The sequence below is a fragment of the Quercus lobata genome, chromosome 9 (assembly GCF_001633185.2).
Source record: "Quercus lobata isolate SW786 chromosome 9, ValleyOak3.0 Primary Assembly, whole genome shotgun sequence".
Lineage (NCBI taxonomy): Eukaryota > Viridiplantae > Streptophyta > Magnoliopsida > Fagales > Fagaceae > Quercus > Quercus lobata.
Window position 1 is genome coordinate 4,535,352 of NC_044912.1, and position 19,782 is coordinate 4,555,133.

Here is a 19,782-nt window from a genome sequence, read left to right on the forward strand (position 1 = left end):
CGCTTAAGTTTTTTTGGACTTTAATATCAACATATAGAGCAATTCCTGTCCAATTAGTATCATACTGATGTAGCGGGATTGAAACATATGACCCACCATTCTGATGATCGAACCACGTTGGAATTTCAATTTGATTTAACACGCTATAAAATTCTTCACTTTCACGAATATGATCCTGTAAAATATTAATGCAAAAGTAAAAAGATGTTCAAATTAAATAAAAAATAAAAAAGTGTAAAAAGATGTTTTCAATGCATGCATGTTTGTGAGAGAAAAACCTCCATGTAAAATCATAGGTTGATGAATTTATAATTAGTGATTGTTGGTGGATGAGTTGGAATCATTATTTTTTAACTTACTACCTTAATACTTTAGTTTATTTTAACTATTTTGTCTTATCTATTTTATTGAGCGGTCCATTATTTTTGTGAGTCAAGTTTATGATCTTTGTCTCTGTGTTTTGAGTAGGGATGGCCATACACATTGGGTAATAGATATCCAACCCTATCCAAACCAAATGTTTTAGGTAATACCCGGTTCTTCATGGGTAGAGCTTAACCGGGTAAGGTTTGGATATTACCCGAATTGTTCGGGTAGAGTATGGATATTATCCAAACCCGACCCGTAAAAAAAAAAAAAAAAAACCCTAAATCTTATTAAGTTAATAAGGTTTACAAGCACAAAGCAAAACTTGTATTTAACTCTGACAAGTATACAACAAGTGCATGCCCAACTATAATCTCCACCCAAAAAAAAAAAAAAAAAAAACCCTATTACTTTTGCAAAGAGATTGACTCAGTCATCTGGGTCCTATTAATATTCCCCAACCACTAATAAAAACCACAACACGACAGGTGTGAAACCATAGAAAGATGGGATGATTAAACCATACAAGTAACAAAGTTGACGTTTGGTAATTGCAACTAGTACATGCTATTTCCTCACGTTGACGCAGCAGGTGACATAGACTACAAAATCATTGACCACAAAAATTTTCACAATTGTTCGAAAGTAGCAAGTTCTTAACTCAGTCATACCTGTCAATTTGTAAGTCATGAAATAGTTGTGAAAATATTGTATTTTCGTGATCAAAGCTTAGATTTTCCAGCCCGAGTTAATAGGTATGGATTTAATGAGTGCTACTCTTGAGGTTGAAAATTTTCAGAGTTATTTTGATATGCCACTTATGAAAGTTTCAGGGAGGCTTCATTCAATGGAAATATTTTACACTAACTAAAAGTGACTTTTATTACTATTACATTGACCTTGATTTTGTAAAATTTATTTTAGGAGTTGCCATTTGCTTGACAAACAACTGAAGAGGCAGAGGAAAATGTTGTTTCTTTATTTTATTATATTTTTATCTAATAAAATTTCTATCTCTATCTCAAAAAAAAAAAAAAAAAAAAAAAAAAAAAAAAAAAAGAAAAGAAAAGAAAAAAAGAAGCAGAAACAAACAAATCAATAAAATTTTTTTATTGATTAGTTTTTCCATTTTTAAGATTGGTTAGTTTTTATGTTAAAATGTTTTGAATTAAAAAAAAAAATTAAATGGGTTTCGGGTTTCGAATAGGGTATGGATATCCATGGATAATATATTCGGGTAAGATTCGGGTATGGATATTAACGGGGATTGATCATCAGGTATCCATGGGCAAACTTTTCGAGTCGGGTCGGGTATGGGTATACCCGATCCATATCCTATCCATGGCCATCCCTAGTTTTGAGCACTTTGGCATTGTTAGGCTTACTAAATATAATTCCTCACTTGTTTATTTATTTAATTATAATTATTTTAGTTTGGCATTTTTATCCTTTCTCAAAAAAATAAAAAAAAGTTTGGCATTCTTTCCATCCGATTCCCCATATTGGATAGAGTAATTGTGGCTTTAGAAGACCAAACTTGCCTTTGCAATTTGAAAATTTCTATGACAAACTCAAATCCATATTAGTAACTTAGCCATTATCAAATTTTTTTATGGAATCCTGGTTGAAATCTCACACACAAACATAAAGGAATGATATGCGAATGTGGACACATAAAATTTGGCTAAATGCTAAGTTCATGTTCACAGTAAATGGATGTTTCTGTGCTATGCATCTAGGAGAGTTCGAAATTTTATTATCTACTTCTATGCATAGAAAATTCAACTAATTACTGCTAACGGTAAGTTTCTATATGTTATCTTTCAGGTGAGACTGCCCAGAGGCCTCATGAGACTTGAAGAATTTTCAATTCCGCTTCTATCTCCTGTCTGATCTTCTCTTACTTACTCTTATACCATCCAACACAATTGAACAAAAATGACTACCATACAATCAGTTCCACATGCCTTTTCGTCAGCTAGCAATGTGACAGTTTCTCCTTTCCAACAAAGTCCAAATACTTCTTTGTATCTAGCAAAAATGAGAAAACAAATTACCAAACTAAAAGAATTGGCATATGATTTTTCAAAAAGAAAAAAGAAATACACAACTACAAACAATCTCACGTAAGAGGGAGAAAAGATGGTGTGACTTACAATAAAATCAGAGAGAAGAAAGTTGATCGGCAGTGCAGATTCCATAAATGCTATAACTTTCATTGAGATTCCTCTTCCTCACAATCAGAATTCCCAAACCAATTTTCAATTAGATTTAGGTGTGGTGGTTCGTCATTTGGGGTAGCTTCTCCACTAGGTCCAGCCCCTTCCCCATCAAAGTCATCACTGCTTCGCTTAATTTTGGTATCTTTTTCTGAATCCTCAAAACCATCCTCATCGTGAGTGATGATGCAGCTGCTAGACCCAACCTTAGTTTGGTTTATTAGGTCTTCAATGTCTCGCTCGAATACCAGATGGGCCCCGCATTTTGTAACCTCCAATCCTGGACCTTCGGGTTCACATTTAACTTCAATCTGGTTGAATCCGTTAGCGTCGACTTGATTCAATATTTCTTTCCATTTCGCTGCAAAGAATGCAGAGGGAAAATATCTCAGCGACAGCTGATACGATTCAATCTCACCAAATTCCTCGGATAAAATAAGGCTCGCGCTTGTTGTAGATCCACCAACGGAACAACAAAGATAATGCGTACCTATCATATCTCCATAATCGTTAATATGAAGTTGGTGAAGTGGATGATGCTGGCGGAATATAAAAACAGCGCATATTGCGATTCCCATCAATTTGTTACATAATAAATCTGAGGGCACTTGCAGACTCACTGAAGCCCCCAAATTTTGGTGGCTAAACCATTTCGGAATTTCACTTCCAGGAATGAGATGGTAAAAAGGATAATTATGCAGACCCTGAAACATACACTTCATGATGCTTAGAACTTCACATGTGAGAGAGAGGGAGAGAGGGAGAGGGAGAGGGAGAGGGAGAGAGAGAGACAGACCTGGGTATTAATGATATAACGTCCAAAAGGAAAAGGAAAATACTTTTCTTACAAAACAATTTTATGAAATTTTCATACAGTTATTGAGTGAAAGCTGCCCTACAGAGATACGTTTAGGACTCCATACTTTGTGTAGGGGGTAAGTCTTTTGAAAGAGAACCACACCAAGATTCCAACCGAGCAAGGTGACGGGCAGGCTTCAAATTAAACAATAAGGTTAAGTTAGAGGAAAGATCTTTGAAAATGAATTGTAGATTAGTGAAGCTTAGGAAAAGCCATACCTTTGTTTTTGGCTCAGAAGGGTGTATTCATGGTTTTTTCTTGAGTGGAGTTGGTTATCAGTTCCCTATAAAGCGGGGGGATTTTGATGACACACCATCCCCTCAAATTGGCTACTAGGGTGCTTGCCCCAATGATGTACAGTGACGGCCTGCCTCCTTGCATTTAATCCAAAATGGTTGGCGGTTGGTCCGAATAATAAATGCTGACATGATGGGTTCAACTTTTCTCATGTGTGCTTGTCAAGATTAGAGGAGCTTGACTCTCAAGATTATTTTTTATTTTAGTCTTTATAAATGTGTTTAAAAAAATAAAAAATGTGTAGCATTCTTGTTTATATAGCATTTTAACAAACTTCTATACGTATTTTGTTTTAGGTAGTACCTAACAGTTTACTAAGATCCACATACTAGCACAATAGATAACTTTAAGAATATGCAAGCACATGCCAATTATGCATATAAAATTACATACACAAAAAAGAAGAGAGAGATCAAAATCTGCAATTACATACACAAAAGTGACCAAGCATTTTCACCAGTGTGGTCTTTCCGCATCCTCCAGGGGCAGTCAGTAGAATCTGCTGCCTCTTCTTATTCAGCAGCTGCGTCTTCAACACCATCAAAGGCAGATCCATGCCGACAGTAAAATCCGGGGGTGGAGGAACCACACACGTTGACCCACTTTTAATCGCTAGCAACTCCATTCGCTTGCAAAGAAAATTCTGCTTCTCCAAAATCTGCAATATATCCCTTCTGTTCTGAGCTGGGATATGAAGCTGAAAGAATTTCACAATGGACTCATTCAACTCTGCAAGTTCTTTCTCGGAAGAGGAGTCCAACTCTTGGTTGTCCAACATGCCAATGAGCTCCTTGGCCTTCCTCATATCTTCGATCAAGCTCTTTGTTTCCTCTTCTCGGTGATCAAGTATTTCGTTTAATCGTGTTATGTCTTTAACCACTGGATCTATAAGATCTAGATTGTGTTTGAGGCTTTTAAGAATTGTGAAAGTTCAAAAACGTGTATAAACACCCTTGAACGTTTAGACCCCCAAATACAAAATAACCAATTCAAGCTTTATGACAAACAACTAGTGTGCGGAAAATGAACATAAGCTATAAACAGAATTGGAAATCAATCTAAGCCAATTATAAATCACATACACAGCAGAAAATAAAAGGCAAAGATAAAGGGAAGAGAGATGCAAACAAGGACAACACACGATGTGTTATCGAAGAGGAAACCGAAGCCCTCGGCGTAAAACCTCTCCGCCGCCCTCCAAGCGGTAAACAATCCACTAGACAATACAGTTGGGATACATGGACAGCAATAGACCCTCCAAGCTTAATCTACCCAGTGCACCTAAGCCCTCCAAGCTTCTTGCTCCAACGAGGTTGCGCCGAACCCTTTTCTTTTCTAGCTTACCAGATTCCACTACTAGACCGTAGCATCCGCCATCCTTGGCATCTTCCAATGCTTCCCAAAACTCCAAAAACACTTAACACTCTGAATGGGTGTGGGTAGTGTTTGGATAGAAATCTCCTCTCAATAGGTATGACAATGAGAGAGAGAATGAGAAGAGACTACAAAGATTTCTCTCTAAGAATGAGTAGCTCTCTCTAATTGGGTGGGTGTTTTGAAGAAACCTCTCTTAGGGTTTTTCTCTCTGAATAGCCACACATATCTTGTGGGAATGAGGGGTATTTATACTGGTGTGAGAATGGAATACGAAGAGTTAGTTTTTCCAAAAACAGGGCTGGCTGGCGACTTGACCTCGCGACTTGACTGAGTCGCGAGTTCAAGTCGCGAGCTAACTTAATGGCCAGTCTGGATTTTTGTCGTGTAGTGCTCCAGGTGGCGTGACTGTTCAGCTCCCCTGCATGCTTTGCACGTGAGCAACTTTTGGCGGCTTGCAAGCCGTGAGCCACCCGCGAGTCCTAACCGCGAGTCTCTGCTTCACTGCACTGTCTTGAGCATTTCTTCACACTCTCTCACACACTACCCTTACATGATTCCCACTTAAATACAAGGTTTCTAAGTGCTATATTACAAGCAAATTTGTCATGGAATAAAGCCAACACATGGTTGATTAAATTCAACCTTACAATCTCCCCCTTTGGCTGTTCCATGACAAAACACCCTAAAACAGACTCTAGACTTAAACGTGAGTTTGGGAACAATGGAAAAATTCACTCACACCTAAATCTAGAAACTGTGTAGCTCTTGAATCATATGAACATGAATCTCCTGAAACACAACAATACACCATGATCATTGTATGCAGAAAAGCATGAAATGCATATGAAGCAAGCAATATATGATCAAGCAAAGATGGAGTTGAGAAACAAACCATGGCTTGATCAAACAAGCAATCACTACAAGGTAGTGATCACAATGCTCATTCACACTTGGAATGAACACTTGAAGTTAACAAGAACAATACAAGTTACTTGTATGCCCAACACTCAACCAATGCATAATACACTAAGTATATGCATCTAGGAAAAATCCTACAAGGGCACAAGAGTGACAGTACTTAAAAGAAAATGCAATACATTTATATAAAAGTACTGATTTAAACAAAGTATAAAAGGCTGCATAAAGTATGGTACAAACCATAAAGCCTACAAATATGCATAAAAACATAACCCTAAAAGCTTACAAAAGCACATGGGTACAAAACACATTATATTGAATAAAAACTTAAACAATATAAACTAAAAGTGCTTAAAGTTTCTCCCCTTCAAAATGATGAGAAGCTGTGATGCACTTGGAACATATATACTTGTAACCTGAAACACTTGCACAAAACACATTAGACCCTCAAGGTAAAGCAAGTAATAAAAGGACAAGTATAATGTAACAAGCAAATTGCGATCAAGTAAACATGATGTGAAACATGCGAGCAACTTGATCATACACCAAAACAGTCATATAGAAATGACTACAATGATCACATAGCAAAACAAATGATCGTACGAACATGCATTCAAAGAAGCACAATAGCATAGGGATAAATGCATGTCCAAAGCACAAACATGATGCAATGAGAACAGCAAAGCATAACTCAAAGCACCATAAAGCCAACAAGAAAACAAACAGAACAAAGTTTTCAAGATAACACAATGTCTTCTCCCCCTTGGTATATGCATCTCCACTATGGAAAATCTCTCCCCCTACAAATGTGCACGAGAAATAGAATTTCTCCCCCTAAGGATGTGCACAAGAGTCATAACAAGAGTCATATAGAAATGACAAAACACTCCGGTATACTCTCTAGAGTATACTCTCCCCCTTTTTGTCAGGAATAGACAAAGGGTCAAGGAGAAAAAAAAGGCAAGAGAAGAATGAACAAACAATGATAATGATGCATGAGGGGTGCAAGATGAATGAGAAAATGAAACTCAAACCTAAGACAAAGTAACATGCTACAAAGCATAAGGTAACCATGACATGCTAGGATGAAGAAATAAAGTAAAGACCAATGCATGACAAGGGTAGCAAAGGTGTGTGCAAGAGGTGGCTAAGTGCAATGCATGACCAATGCATGAAAAATGCACATGTGGGGCTAAGTGTGCAAAATATACAACTAATGAACCAAACATGTTCCTAATGAGGAAACATGAGAAACCCCAAAGTTTGGTACTCATCGGAGTCCAAACAAGCGAGAAAATGTCTAAGAGGCATTTTATCAAACACCTAGCATGCACACTATGAACAATAATGTGAAACAATGCATGAACATCATGAAATCCACCCTTAATACATGTTCTTTCTGCCACAAGGGGCCAACATCCAATGCATATCAACAAAAGAAACCAATCCCATAAAGAAATTTGACAAAAATTAAGTTTTCCCAACCCCAATGATAAAAATCCCAACCAAGAGCACAAAACTCTCCAAAACATAATCCAATGATCAAAAATAATAGAAAGAATTTATAATTACCTTAGAAATGTTAATGGAATGAAAAACCATTCAAATTTGTTGGGTTTTGATGTAAAAATATTGAAAGAGGGGTTTTAGAGAGGATGGGAGAGGTTTAAAACAAGTTTCCCACAAAAAGCCCTTTAAAAAGCTGTTTCTGGGCGTTTCGTGACTGGGCGAGTCGCGAGGTTCAGTCGCAAGCAAGCCGCGAGCCGCGAGTTTCAGTCGCGAAAATTTTCGCGAGTCGCGAGTGAGCTGCGAGCAAGCCGCGAGTGAGCCGCCAAAAGCTTCTGGATGAACTCGCGACTGGGGTTTCGCGACTGGCGAGTCGCCAGCTGAGCCGCGAAAAACTCTGACACCTGTTTTTCAATACAGAACATGTTTAAACATTGAAAAACAAAGTAAGCACTAAACATAAACACAAAAAGTGATAAAAATCACTTCCAAAAACATATAAAATGATCAAAAATCTTTTTGGATTAATCCATATAAGATTGAGCACACACACATCACATTTAGACAAGTACAATCTAACAAATGAATAAGACATTCATTGAACATTAGGCATGTGTGTTATGTGTGTGTATCAAATGTGGAATAGTCCTTAGTCTAGAGTGAAGCTTCAATGATCAATTCAATCAAGTCATACACAACTAGTGCTAAGTTAAGTGGTCTATCTCAATTATAGAAATGAGCATATATGACCTCCCACAAGAAAATGATTACATATGATGAAGCTTTTCATTTGGCTTCTTTACAATTCATAACATTTGATCATTTTGAATCAAAACATCTCATTTTGAGATCGATGCCTGAAATTTGTGATATTTCAATTTGATGAACAAGCCTTTGGCTTTTTGGGCATCATACAATTTCATTTAAGTCGCTTTCCCTTTTTCCTAGTCGAATACTAGTATGTGCGACGGCTTTTGCAGCTCATTATCTCTTTTCATTTTGAGATTTACATTTATTGAGCTCTTTAAGCAATAAAAATAAAAGAGTGGGAAGAGATATAAGCACAAGTCTACGCATGTATCAAAACCAACATGACTATTGACAAATCATTCATGACAAACTTGAAGATCGATTTACAACAATCCCACAAAGATGTCAAGATTTTTCCCACAAAGATATAAATGCAAAAATAACAAGCTAAGCTCGTAAATGTACAAAGCCATTTGTACAAAGGTACAAGGCCAAACTCACATGTGATATGTGCTCAAACATATACGATCGAACTTTTTGAATTTTTCACTTTTTATGTGGTTTTGGATTTTTTTTTTTATTTATTTTTTTTTTACTCACACAAAACTGAAATATAAAAGAAAGATCAAAAACAAAACAATGCATATAAATAAATGCAAGATACACAAAATGCATGATGATATGACATTTAATGCATGAAGGGTCCTACAAAGATCGAAAGAATTAGATCAAGGACCAAAAAGAGCACAAGCTCAACCATAGGAACCTTTCCTCATCCAAACGGAATGATTGTTTGGAATGAGTGTCTCATGGGATGTGAGACGAGGGTTGGAAGAATGAAAACCGGAGATGCACATAGACAAGGAGGTAAGAGCATTAACCACTTTCTTCAACAACTTACCATTTTCCATCCAATCCGGTTTAGCTTTCAAAGCACAACTTCCAAAAAGCTCAAGTTTTTCTTTTCTTTTGATTCTTTTAAAAGCATGAAACTTAGAGCATTGAGGTCTTAGATGACCAAAGGCACCACAATGGTGACAAACAATGTGTTTAGGTCCACTAGGCTTTTTGGGAAGGGATCTAGCAACATGGTTTTGTTCCCTCTTCAACTTATGACATTGAGGTCTTATATGACCAATCACACCACAATGGTGGCAAGTTGGAACAAACTTAGATCCATTCAAAACCTTAGGTTGAGACCTAAACGAAGGCTTTGACTTAACAGTCTTGCTTTCCACCTTTTGATTTCTTTTATGTGGAGGAATGTACACCGATTTGTCCTTTAAGGTAGAACACACACTAGGCATAAAATCGGGTACCACAACATGATTGCAACAAATATTTTCATCCTTTTTAACAATAGGTTCAGCAATCAAACACTTGGCATGCATCTTAAGAGATTCATTTTCACATTTAAGATCATCAACAAGTTTGTTAGACAAAACAAGTTTAGCATCCAAGTTCATATTCAAACATTCAAACTCTTTCAGCTTTTCAAGAGAAATTTCAGCAAGTTTTTTATATTTCTCAACCAATTTGTAAGATTCATTGAGCTTAGCAATCAAATCATCCTTTTCACAAAATAACTTGCTCAAATTCTTTTGTTAGCATTTTTCTTGAAGAGTTTGTCAACAACACCCATAGATTCAAATAACATGTCATCACACTTATGAGGATTAACACTCATAGAGGCATTTTCACAAACACGTGGCATGCTACATTCATCACCAACCAAATCATGCAAAGAGTCATACAAAGCACAATCCATGGCAAATAAACACAAGGGGTCAAGGATCACACTTAGGTATTAAAACCACAACAAGTGTACCTGCTCTGATACCAATTGAAAGTTCAAAAATGTGTATAAACACCCTTGAACGTTTAGACCCCCAAATACAAAATAACCAATTCAAGCTTTATGACAAACAACTAGTGTGCGGAAAATGAACATAAGCTATAAACAGAATTGGAAATCAATCTAAGCCAATTATAAATCACATACACAGCAGAAAATAAAAGGCAAAGATAAAGGGAAGAGAGATGCAAACACAAGGACAACACACGATGTGTTATCGAAGAGGAAACCGAAGCCCTCAGCATAAAACCTCTCCGCCGCCCTCCAAGCGGTAAACAATCCACTAGAAAATACAGTTGGGATACATGGACAGCAATAGACCCTCCAAGCCTAATCTACCCAGTGCACCTAAGCCCTCCAAGCTTCTTGCTCCAACGAGGTTGCGCCGAACCCTTTTCTTTTCTAACTTACCGGATTCCACTACTAGACCGTAGCATCCGCCATCCTTGGCATCTTCCAATGCTTCCCAAAACTCCAAAAACACTTAACACTCTGAATGGGTGTGGGTAGTGTTTGGATAGAAATCTCCTCTCAATAGGTATGATAATGAGAGAGGGAATGAGAAGAGACTACAAAGATTTCTCTCTAAGAATGAGTAGCTCTCTCTAATTGGGTGGGTGTTTTGAAGAAACCTCTCTTAGAGTTTTTCTCTCTGAATAGCCACACATATCTTGTGGTAATGAGGGGTATTTATACTGGTGTGAGAATGGAATACGAAGAGTTAGTTTTTCCAAAAACAGGGCTGGCTGGCGACTAGACCTCGCGACTTGACTGAGTCGCGAGTTCAAGTCGCGAGCTAACTTAATGGTCAGTCTGGATTTTTGTCGTGTAGTGCTCCAGGTGGCGTGACTGTTCAGCTCCTCTGCATGCTCTGCACGTGAGCAACTTTTGGCGGCTTGCAAGCCGTGAGCCACCCGCGAGTCCTAGCCGCGAGTCTCTGCTTCACTGCACTGTCTTGAGCATTTCTTCACACTCTCTCACACACTACCCTTACATGATTCCCACCTAAATACAAGGTTTCTAAGTGCTATATTACAAGCAAATTTGTCATGGAATAAAGCCAACACATGGTTGATTAAATTCAACCTTACAAATTGACTTGAACATAAGGGCATCACTTCCAACACTCTTAAATGTGTCATGCAACACATTAACTACCTCTCCAAACACTGCCCCCAGAGCAGCCCCTCCTACCAATGATGCCATAGCTTTGCTTTGCAAACTAACTCAAACCTCCAATATGACAAAAGAAAAGAAACCAAAGATTCTGTATGCAAGATCTTTGGAAACTAGTTAAGAAACAAACACACTACATATCAAGGAATAGGCCAAACAGATTTTTTTTTTTTTTTTTTTTTTTTTTTAAAATGGATACCAATTTAGATCTCTATCTCCTGTTTCTTCTGATCAGTTACCTTGTGCTGATAAGGAAACGGAGCAGTGGATCAAAGTAAAGCCATTTGAGATGAAAGAAGAATGTATGCTTCTTCCCTGGAAAACAATCATAGGGGTATAAATAAAAGACTAGACCAAGTAACAGATTTATACTTTTATCTGCAATTGTGCATGTAATTTCATGCCACGAACCTGGAAGTTTCCCAGTTTGAACACATTGACTTCTTTGTGTTTTTGAGTAGACTTAGAAAGAAGGCATAAAGTATAAACCTTAAGCAGATGCTAAAGTTTTTTTTTTTTTTTTTTGGAATAAAAGACTAAACTCTGAAGTAATAGATTTACACTTCTATCTGCAATTTCGCATATAATTTCATGCCACGAACCTGGAAGTTTCCAAGTTTGAGCACATTGACTTCATTGTTTTTAAATAATGACTTTCTTTCTTCTTTTTCTTCTTCTTCTACTTTTTTGGGAGTAAATATTGACTTAGAAGAGAAGCAGGGTATAAACATAGGACCATGATAAAGCTACTAAATATATTGTTCATATGTTGGTGCCTTAAATATTCTATACGATATATGGTGATTTACTATAAAAAAAACACCGAATGCTTTCATATCATATACTTTATGCTAAAAATTAGTTCTTTTTTCTTGGGAGAATCTCTTTAAATATTGACTTAGAAGGGAAGCAAAGTATAAACCATAGGACCATGCTAAAGCTACCACATATATTGTTCATATGGTGGTGTCTTAAATATACTATATGATATATGGGGATTTACTATAAAAAAAACACCAAATGTTTTCATATCATATACTTTATGATAAAAATTAGTTCTTTTATACATGATTCTTGTGTCGTCTACTGATTCCTAGGTTTATTTTTGTTATTTTTCTGTCCTTTTTTTTTTTTTTGAGAGTTTTTTCTGTCCTTGTTGATTGTCAATCCCTTTGAAAATTTGTGTTGCATCTGGAGTGCCATGTGTGTACATTAAAATAAGATACTCGGGGGGGGAAATAAATAAAAGTCCAAAAAAAAATAGAAGTAATTACTTTGTTAGCAAAGAAGTAAGTACACACCTTAAAAGAAAAAGAAAGAAAGAAAGAAATAAACATGATTCCAATAGCCATGATGTAATGTCAAGAACCATAGCTGATTGAGTATCTGACATCCAACACACTTAAGTATCTAACATCATGGGTCATCAAATTTGGGATAATAGTCCCAACAAATAGATGAAGATAAGAGAATAAAAAAAAAAAGTTACGAATTCATCATAGGTCATCATGATGTAATGAATTTATCTTCTTCTTAATAAAGTTACGAGTTTTTCATAAAAAAAGAAAAGAAAAAAGAAAGAGAATCTTTTTACTTCTTATTGGTTCCACTCACTAGCCATCGTTTTAAATACAAAAGTGAGGAAATGATTGCGCATTCATGGTTTAGCAATACGCCTAATAAAAGTTTGGGGAAAGCTCCTGCAAACAGATCGAAGTTCAAAGGAGATGCTAACAAACAAAGTCTTAGATCAGCTGCAGATTTATTTATTTATTTTTATCAGAAAAATATAAGATTAGGCCATTCTTCTTATCTAGAATTACATATCGCACTTTCTAATGTCTCTAGAGTTCAAATCCCCCTTTCCCCAAGTACATAATAACAAAAAGGAAAAACTTTAAAACATTATTTTCCTTATTTGATCCAATTGTTTAAATTTTTTTTAAAAAAATTAATTGTGATTAACGTGTGAAAATATTTTAGACCCTTTAAAAAATATAGACACCAAAAAGTTGTATATTGATAATATATATACACTCACTAAGCTATCATGACAGAAAAAAGTGACAAAAATATGGTGTTTAGAGATGAATTGTAGGCACCTACAATAGCATTGGATTGGACCGGATTCCGCCTCGTCATCACGGTTTTGGGCTTGCCCATATGATATTTCATGAAAACTTCACGATGTCTACTGAGGTCATCAGAGAGAGGCTGGGGCAGCTCATTCTTGTTGTGAGAGGGGTGCCTCATGAGCCCGCCAAAAATCTTCCGTTCCAAAAAATTTGTTGGCTTAAGATTTGTACAAATTGTACCAAATCTGGCTCATGGAGTATACGTGCACCACACCCTTTAATCTCAATATCTGGGCTGTAGGTTTTAATGAATGGCCTAATGTCATCACATCCATGTAATAGTACTCCTAACTTCGCTTGCGAAATATATAGCCAAATTCCAAATGACTGAAATGAGCCAACATGAATTTTGTCTCTAGGGAACTCATAGTTTCGTGGAAAATCTTCAGGACCACCGTGCATTTCCAAACGAAATTCATGAAAATCTGTAGGATCACCAGGAGAAACCTCGCTCAAATTTTTTTGGACTTTAATATCAACACATAGAGCAATTCCTGTCCAATTAGTATCATACTGATGTAGCGGGATTGAAACATCTGACCCACGATTCTGATGGTCGAACCACGTTGGAATTTCAATCTGATTTAACACGCTATAAAATTCTTCACTTTCACGAATATGATCCTGTAAAATATTAATGCAAAAGCAAAAAGATGTTCAAATTTTTGTATATAAAAAAAAAAAAAAAATTTAAAAATTAAAAAAAAAAAAGTGTAAAAAGAAGTTTTCAATGCATGCATGTTTGTGAGAGAAAAACCTCCATGTAACTTTGTCACAATGGCTGGAAGTGTATATCTGGCAAAGAATTCTCAATTATTTTGCCTCCATTCTCGAGCAAGCTGTCCAGCAAAAAACCCTCGGTGATTTTTCCTTCTTCATCCTCAAGAAAGCTAAGGCAATGAATAAAAGCCAATCCTGCTTCACCCGAAGTCCAGACAACAGAGTTATTTGAATAATTTTCCAATGAAGTACATCCTCGTGCCATTACATACTTCGTACTTAATGAAAGACATGACAATGATTGAAGCTTGCTACAATTATCCAAGAAAAGAAGTTTAAGCATAGAAAGTTTTGAAATGGCATCAGGCAAGCGTGTAAAATTGTTTTTGCTCAGATTCAGAGACCGCAGTGAGGATAAGCTACTAAGATCAGGGAGTGCTCCATCTGACAAATTGCAATCACTTAGATCAAGAGATTTTAAAGAGCTTAATCCTGAGAATGACTCGGGTAACAGCAGGTTGGCGGGCTCTGGTTCAGGACGTTGAACATAGAAAAATCTATATGTCCATAAAGCAAGGGAGAGCCCGGGTAAATGGCATGTTTTTGGTAGTTGAACCTTACATCCAGATAGAGTAAGGATTTCAAGAGATGTCAAAGCACAAATGGCACTAGGAAAACTCGAGAGGTACTTGCAATATTTAAGATTCAATATGGTCAGGCCAGCTAGATGTTTGATTGATGATGGTAGTTCTTTTATGGCAGTCCTGTCCAAATAAAGCTTTGACAAGCGTGTCATATTTTCCCCAATCTCTGGAAGCGTCTTGAGTCTTGCACAGCCTGATAGAATAAGAACTTTAAGGGATTCTAATTTGATCTCCTGTGGAAGGTTCTTAAGACTTTCACAATCTTTTAGATTTAATAAAGTAAGATTTTTGAGAGCTCCAACTGATGGATGAACATTATACAGTCTTGTACAACCTTGAAAAGTTAAACTCCTAAGATTTTGAAATCCACTGAAATCAAGAGTCTTGATTAAGTTTTGAGAGTAACTAAGGTCCATAACTCTTAGCAGGTTCAAATTCTGTGATTAATCAAAAAATAAATACGAAAAATTAAGCATATAATAACTTAGTCTTGATGGTTTTTAGACCCCTTAAAACCAATTGATTTAACCTAGGTAATTAGCTAAGTTGTTACTTAGTTCAATTTAACAAGTTCAGGTTATCACAATAACAAAGATCAAATCATGCAAAGCAGCGGAAAATAAATAACACAAGATATGATCACCCAGGAAACCAAACCGATAAAAACCTGGGAAGGATTTGACTTAGCTATCCTCAAGGTAAACTTGAATCCACTATCTTGAAAAAATCGAAGTTCATACAATAAGACTTACAAGCCCCCACGCTCGACTTCTTATTGCTACAAACCAGTAGAACTTACTAACACGACCACGTGCAAATTCCGAATCCACGGACTCCTTCTTTCTTGGATTCACCACCAGATACAAGCACACCCACTTGTGTTTTCTTTAAGTTTTAATGGCTGCAACTGAGTTGATCATCAAGGTGTAGATAAAAATCCTTGAAAATCCTAAGTTTGTGTAAAGGAAAGCTCCTCTAGATCTCACAAGAGATTTACACAAATCGCAATATAAGCAACACTAAAATGTGGCTAGGATTTGCCTTTTATACTTAGGACAAATAAGAAACCCTAAAAATGTTTTAAAACAACTAGGGATGAGTTGGAAAATTCTGCAGAAAAACATTCTGCCTGAGCTTCGATCGATCGAGCCTAAGCTTTGATCGATCGAGCCAAGCCGAAATGCATTAATCTTTTCTGCATTAAGCTCGATTCCAACTTTACATAAACGCACAACTTTGAGCAAGACTAAAACACTTCTAAACACATTGTTTTGATCATGGTTTGCCAACAATACAAATTAGAGTTCTAAATACATAAAAACCCTAAGTTTTTAGAACCTAACAAGTCTAATTTACAGTAATAATAATAATAATAATAATAATAATAATAATAATAATAATAATAATAATAAATTGCATTAGTAACAATCTTACATTAAATACTTCTGGTAGTTGCTTAAGCTGGCTATTAGGCATAGTAAGTTCAACAAGATTGCATGGTTGAAAACTCCTTGGCATGGATTTCAATGGATAATCATGCCATTCCATCATTCGTAATTGATTAGAAAGATGATTAAGGCCCCAAAAACGGACTGCATTGCAGATCTTAATCAACTCTAGTCCTTCCATCTTTGAGAAGGCATTGGCATTCAAGTCTTCTTTACATGGAGGGGAGTTTAGCATCATGCCTTTAACATATTATGTTCCCTAGTTACCATCAAAAACGAAATTAGTGTAGGAAATTTGGAAAATTATAGAAATGTATACTTCCCTAAGCTTATGTGTATATATATTAATGCACTTACAGTATTATTCCTCAGTATAGAAAAGATATCCTCATACTTCCACAATCTACTTCGTCTTCCAGGCTCGTGTATTGCTTCATGATGAACCATTGCCCTACCCATTGCTTGTAGCAAATCATGCATCCATAATTTTCCTTGAAAAATAGTAATGAGAGAATTGTTCTGTAGAAATACTAGGTTTGCAAGATAACCACGATCATTTAGAATATTTGCAACTTGATTTTTTTCCATTCCCTTGAAGAAAAATGCAATGTCCAAAAATAATTCATTCACATTCTTGTCCAATATTCTCTTATAAATAATTTCAAGTTTAGTCAAAATTTCCCCTTCAGAGTTTTCCTCTAGTTCACCCAAGTAACTTTTCCATACATCTATTTCTTTGTTATGCAAGAAGGAACCAAAACATTCAAGAGCTAAAGGAAGGCCTTGAGCATACTTCACAAAATCATTTGACAAATCCACAAAATCATTTTTAGGTTGGGCTTGCTTAAAGGCTTTCCAACTAAAGAGCTCCAACGCTTTATAATTATCTAGTGGCTTTACCTCATATATATCATCCACTTCATGTGTTACCAACAACTGTTTGTCTTCACTTGTTATATTGATTCTACTCCCTTGAGCAAACCAATCATGGCTCCCCACAATTGCATCTAGTTGGCCTTTTTTAGACACATTATCAAGAGCAATAAGAACCTTTCTACCACAGAGCATTTTCCTAATAATCTGCTTTCCACTATAAATACTTGTTATATTAAATTCTCTTTTGAAAATGTGCTTAAGAACTTCCTTTTGATAAGAAACTAGATTTCCAGTTTCTGTATCATGTTTAAAATAAATAAAGCTTTTGTCATCAAAATCTTGAGAAATTTCGCAATAAATAATTTCCGCCAAAGTTGTCTTTCCCACCCCACCAACCCCCCAAATCCCAATAAAGAGAACATCTTTCAACCTTTTATTTACTAAATCCATCATTTCCTTCACACTGGATTCCATTCCAACAAGATCTTTGGAAATATTTAGGAAGTTGTTTCCATCAACAGATTCTCTTATAAGTTTAACAATTGCCTGAATGACGGCGACGCTTGATTTAGAACTGTAGAGAAGACCAAAAAAAAAAAAAAAAAAATCCTTAAAATGATGCTAGATTAATTACTGCAATTTTTACCATATAAATCTCATGCATCAACTTTTAAATGCAAAACTAGAACATGTGTTTATTATTTTGTTGATGTAATACCAATCACATTAATTAAAATGTCAATTTATAGATTTTTTAGAATTAAAATTGAAAATCGTAGTTTTAGTAATTTCTATTCATTTATTATATTATGTTATTAATGTAATACCAAGTATCAACACATTGATTGTTAGCTAAATTTATAAGGGTTCTTTTATTTATTTATTTATTTATTTTTTTATAAATAAAATTGATAGCAGCCAAGGAAATCTCTAAGCTATAGTGTCTACAAGTCAGTCTCTCACCAAAGCATGTGAGCCTACAAGTCAGGGTCGGCTCTAACGATGTGTATTATAAGAAGGTCCCAAATTTTGAGGAATGATAGCAGTTTATATATACAAACTAGAAAATATATATATCAACTTTAGTTTATATATATATATATATATATATATATTGTGAAACAAATTATGGTCTTGATTGGGGAAGTGAAGGAAAGAGTACACACTATGTTACTTTCACAATATATAGTATCTAAACAAAATTTTACGATGTTAAAAATCTGAAAATAAATTAAATTAAATTAAGAATCCAACATATATGTTACTTTCTCACAGGTTAAAGCAAAGTAAGATATTACCTTAGGTCCATATCCCATCCGGCTATATTGGCCACTAGTCTCAATGCATCCCTCCACTTCTGTATCCTCTCATCGTTGACGCTGGTTCCATGAGCAATATCAATTGCAAATGGCCCAGTCTGTTTGCGTACATTAGAGGGTTTTACATTGTAAAAGACCGGCAACACTGTTTGTCCCGTCTTATTTTTGCATTCAACAATTTTGACAAATTCATCCAAACACCACTTGGAACTAGCATAATTTTCTGATAAAACAACGATTGCATACTGGGACCCTTCTATTGCCTCAATGAGCGCTGAAGAAATATATTCTCCTGGTTGGATACTTTTGTCGTCTCTAAATACAACAAAGTGCGCCCGTTCCAATGCCTCATATAAATGGTCTGTAAAGGTATTGCGGGTGTCTTCACCCTGAAAACTGATAAAAACATCGTATTGCTGTCTAGGTGTTGAATATGATGAAGATGGTCTTTCAGAGCTAGTGGAAGCCATTGGAAACTTACTAACAAGCTTGTTTGTGTAAAATCTACAAAGAGAGTTTCAGAACAAAGAAAATGGAAACCTGAAACCTGAAAATTGAACCATCCGAGCCTTAAGAGTGCTTACTTTCACGTCAAATCATTAGAAACTCATCAGAAATTAAGTCATACCTAAGCATCTATCCTAACCTATATTTTTTATTTTTTTATTTATCGTTGGAGAACAGCTTTGGGAGTTATGTTCCAAGCATTTTCCTGGACATATTAATATTACCTTTTTAGTATTTTTCTATTTGTTGGTAGGGAACAGTCGTGGAGGGGTGTAATCGGTGCGGTTCGGTCCGTTTGAACTGCGATTTTTCCACTGAACCGAAATTTTCGATTTTACCAAATTTGGCACTGACACCAAACCGTAAGGGAGGAACACGGACACCGAACAAAATGGATTTCAATCGGTTCGGTTCGGCTGGCTTTCGGTTGCTTCCAATTTCTTAGAAACCAAACAGATCAAAGAAAAAGAAAAAGCCTATTTCCCTTTGGTTTCCCACATTTTCTCAGCATCCAAACACCAAGCACCAAGCAAAAAAAAAAAAAAAACTCAAAATCATGTATATATTCAGAGATCATACCAAAATAAGAAAATATATATATTTTCCTTTGCTTTCCCATGTTTTCTCACCACCCAAACACCAAGCACCAAGCAAAGTGGCAAAAAAAAAAAAAAAAAAAAAAAAAAAAAAAAAAAAAAAAAAAATCCGGCAAAGAAGTGTATTGAAGCAGCGTGATAGAGAGAGAGAAACGGAAGCATGACACTATGGCAGAAAGAGAGAGATGGGGAGGAAGAGAATGTCTGGAGAGGG

At 35.9% G+C, this 19,782-nt stretch overlaps 2 protein-coding genes and 1 long non-coding RNA gene across 3 annotated transcripts; all 3 read right to left on the bottom strand.

Moving 5' to 3' along the window:
• Nucleotides 1-2,283: 2,283 nt before the first annotated feature.
• Nucleotides 2,284-3,283, bottom strand: LOC115960981. Its single transcript, XR_004085272.1, has 3 exons — nucleotides 3,076-3,283; nucleotides 2,523-2,946; nucleotides 2,284-2,397 (listed from the first exon to the last, which is right to left on the bottom strand). It is a non-coding gene; the product is annotated as an uncharacterized LOC115960981 (long non-coding RNA).
• An 870-nt stretch (nucleotides 3,284-4,153) lies between these two features.
• LOC115961085 (probable disease resistance protein At5g66900) lies at nucleotides 4,154-11,479 on the bottom strand. Its single transcript, XM_031080127.1, has 2 exons — nucleotides 11,241-11,479; nucleotides 4,154-4,661 (listed from the first exon to the last, which is right to left on the bottom strand). Exons 1-2 carry the CDS (start codon nucleotides 11,351-11,353, stop codon nucleotides 4,154-4,156), a joined length of 621 nt encoding a protein of 206 aa, XP_030935987.1. The 5' UTR covers nucleotides 11,354-11,479.
• A 2,751-nt stretch (nucleotides 11,480-14,230) lies between these two features.
• Nucleotides 14,231-18,935, bottom strand: LOC115961086 (TMV resistance protein N-like). The gene is made up of 4 exons (XM_031080128.1): nucleotides 18,445-18,935; nucleotides 16,628-17,720; nucleotides 16,257-16,451; nucleotides 14,231-15,259 (listed from the first exon to the last, which is right to left on the bottom strand). The coding sequence occupies exons 1-4, from the start codon at nucleotides 18,933-18,935 to the stop codon at nucleotides 14,231-14,233; spliced, it is 2,808 nt and encodes a 935-aa protein (XP_030935988.1).
• Between the last annotated feature and the right edge of the window lie 847 nt (nucleotides 18,936-19,782).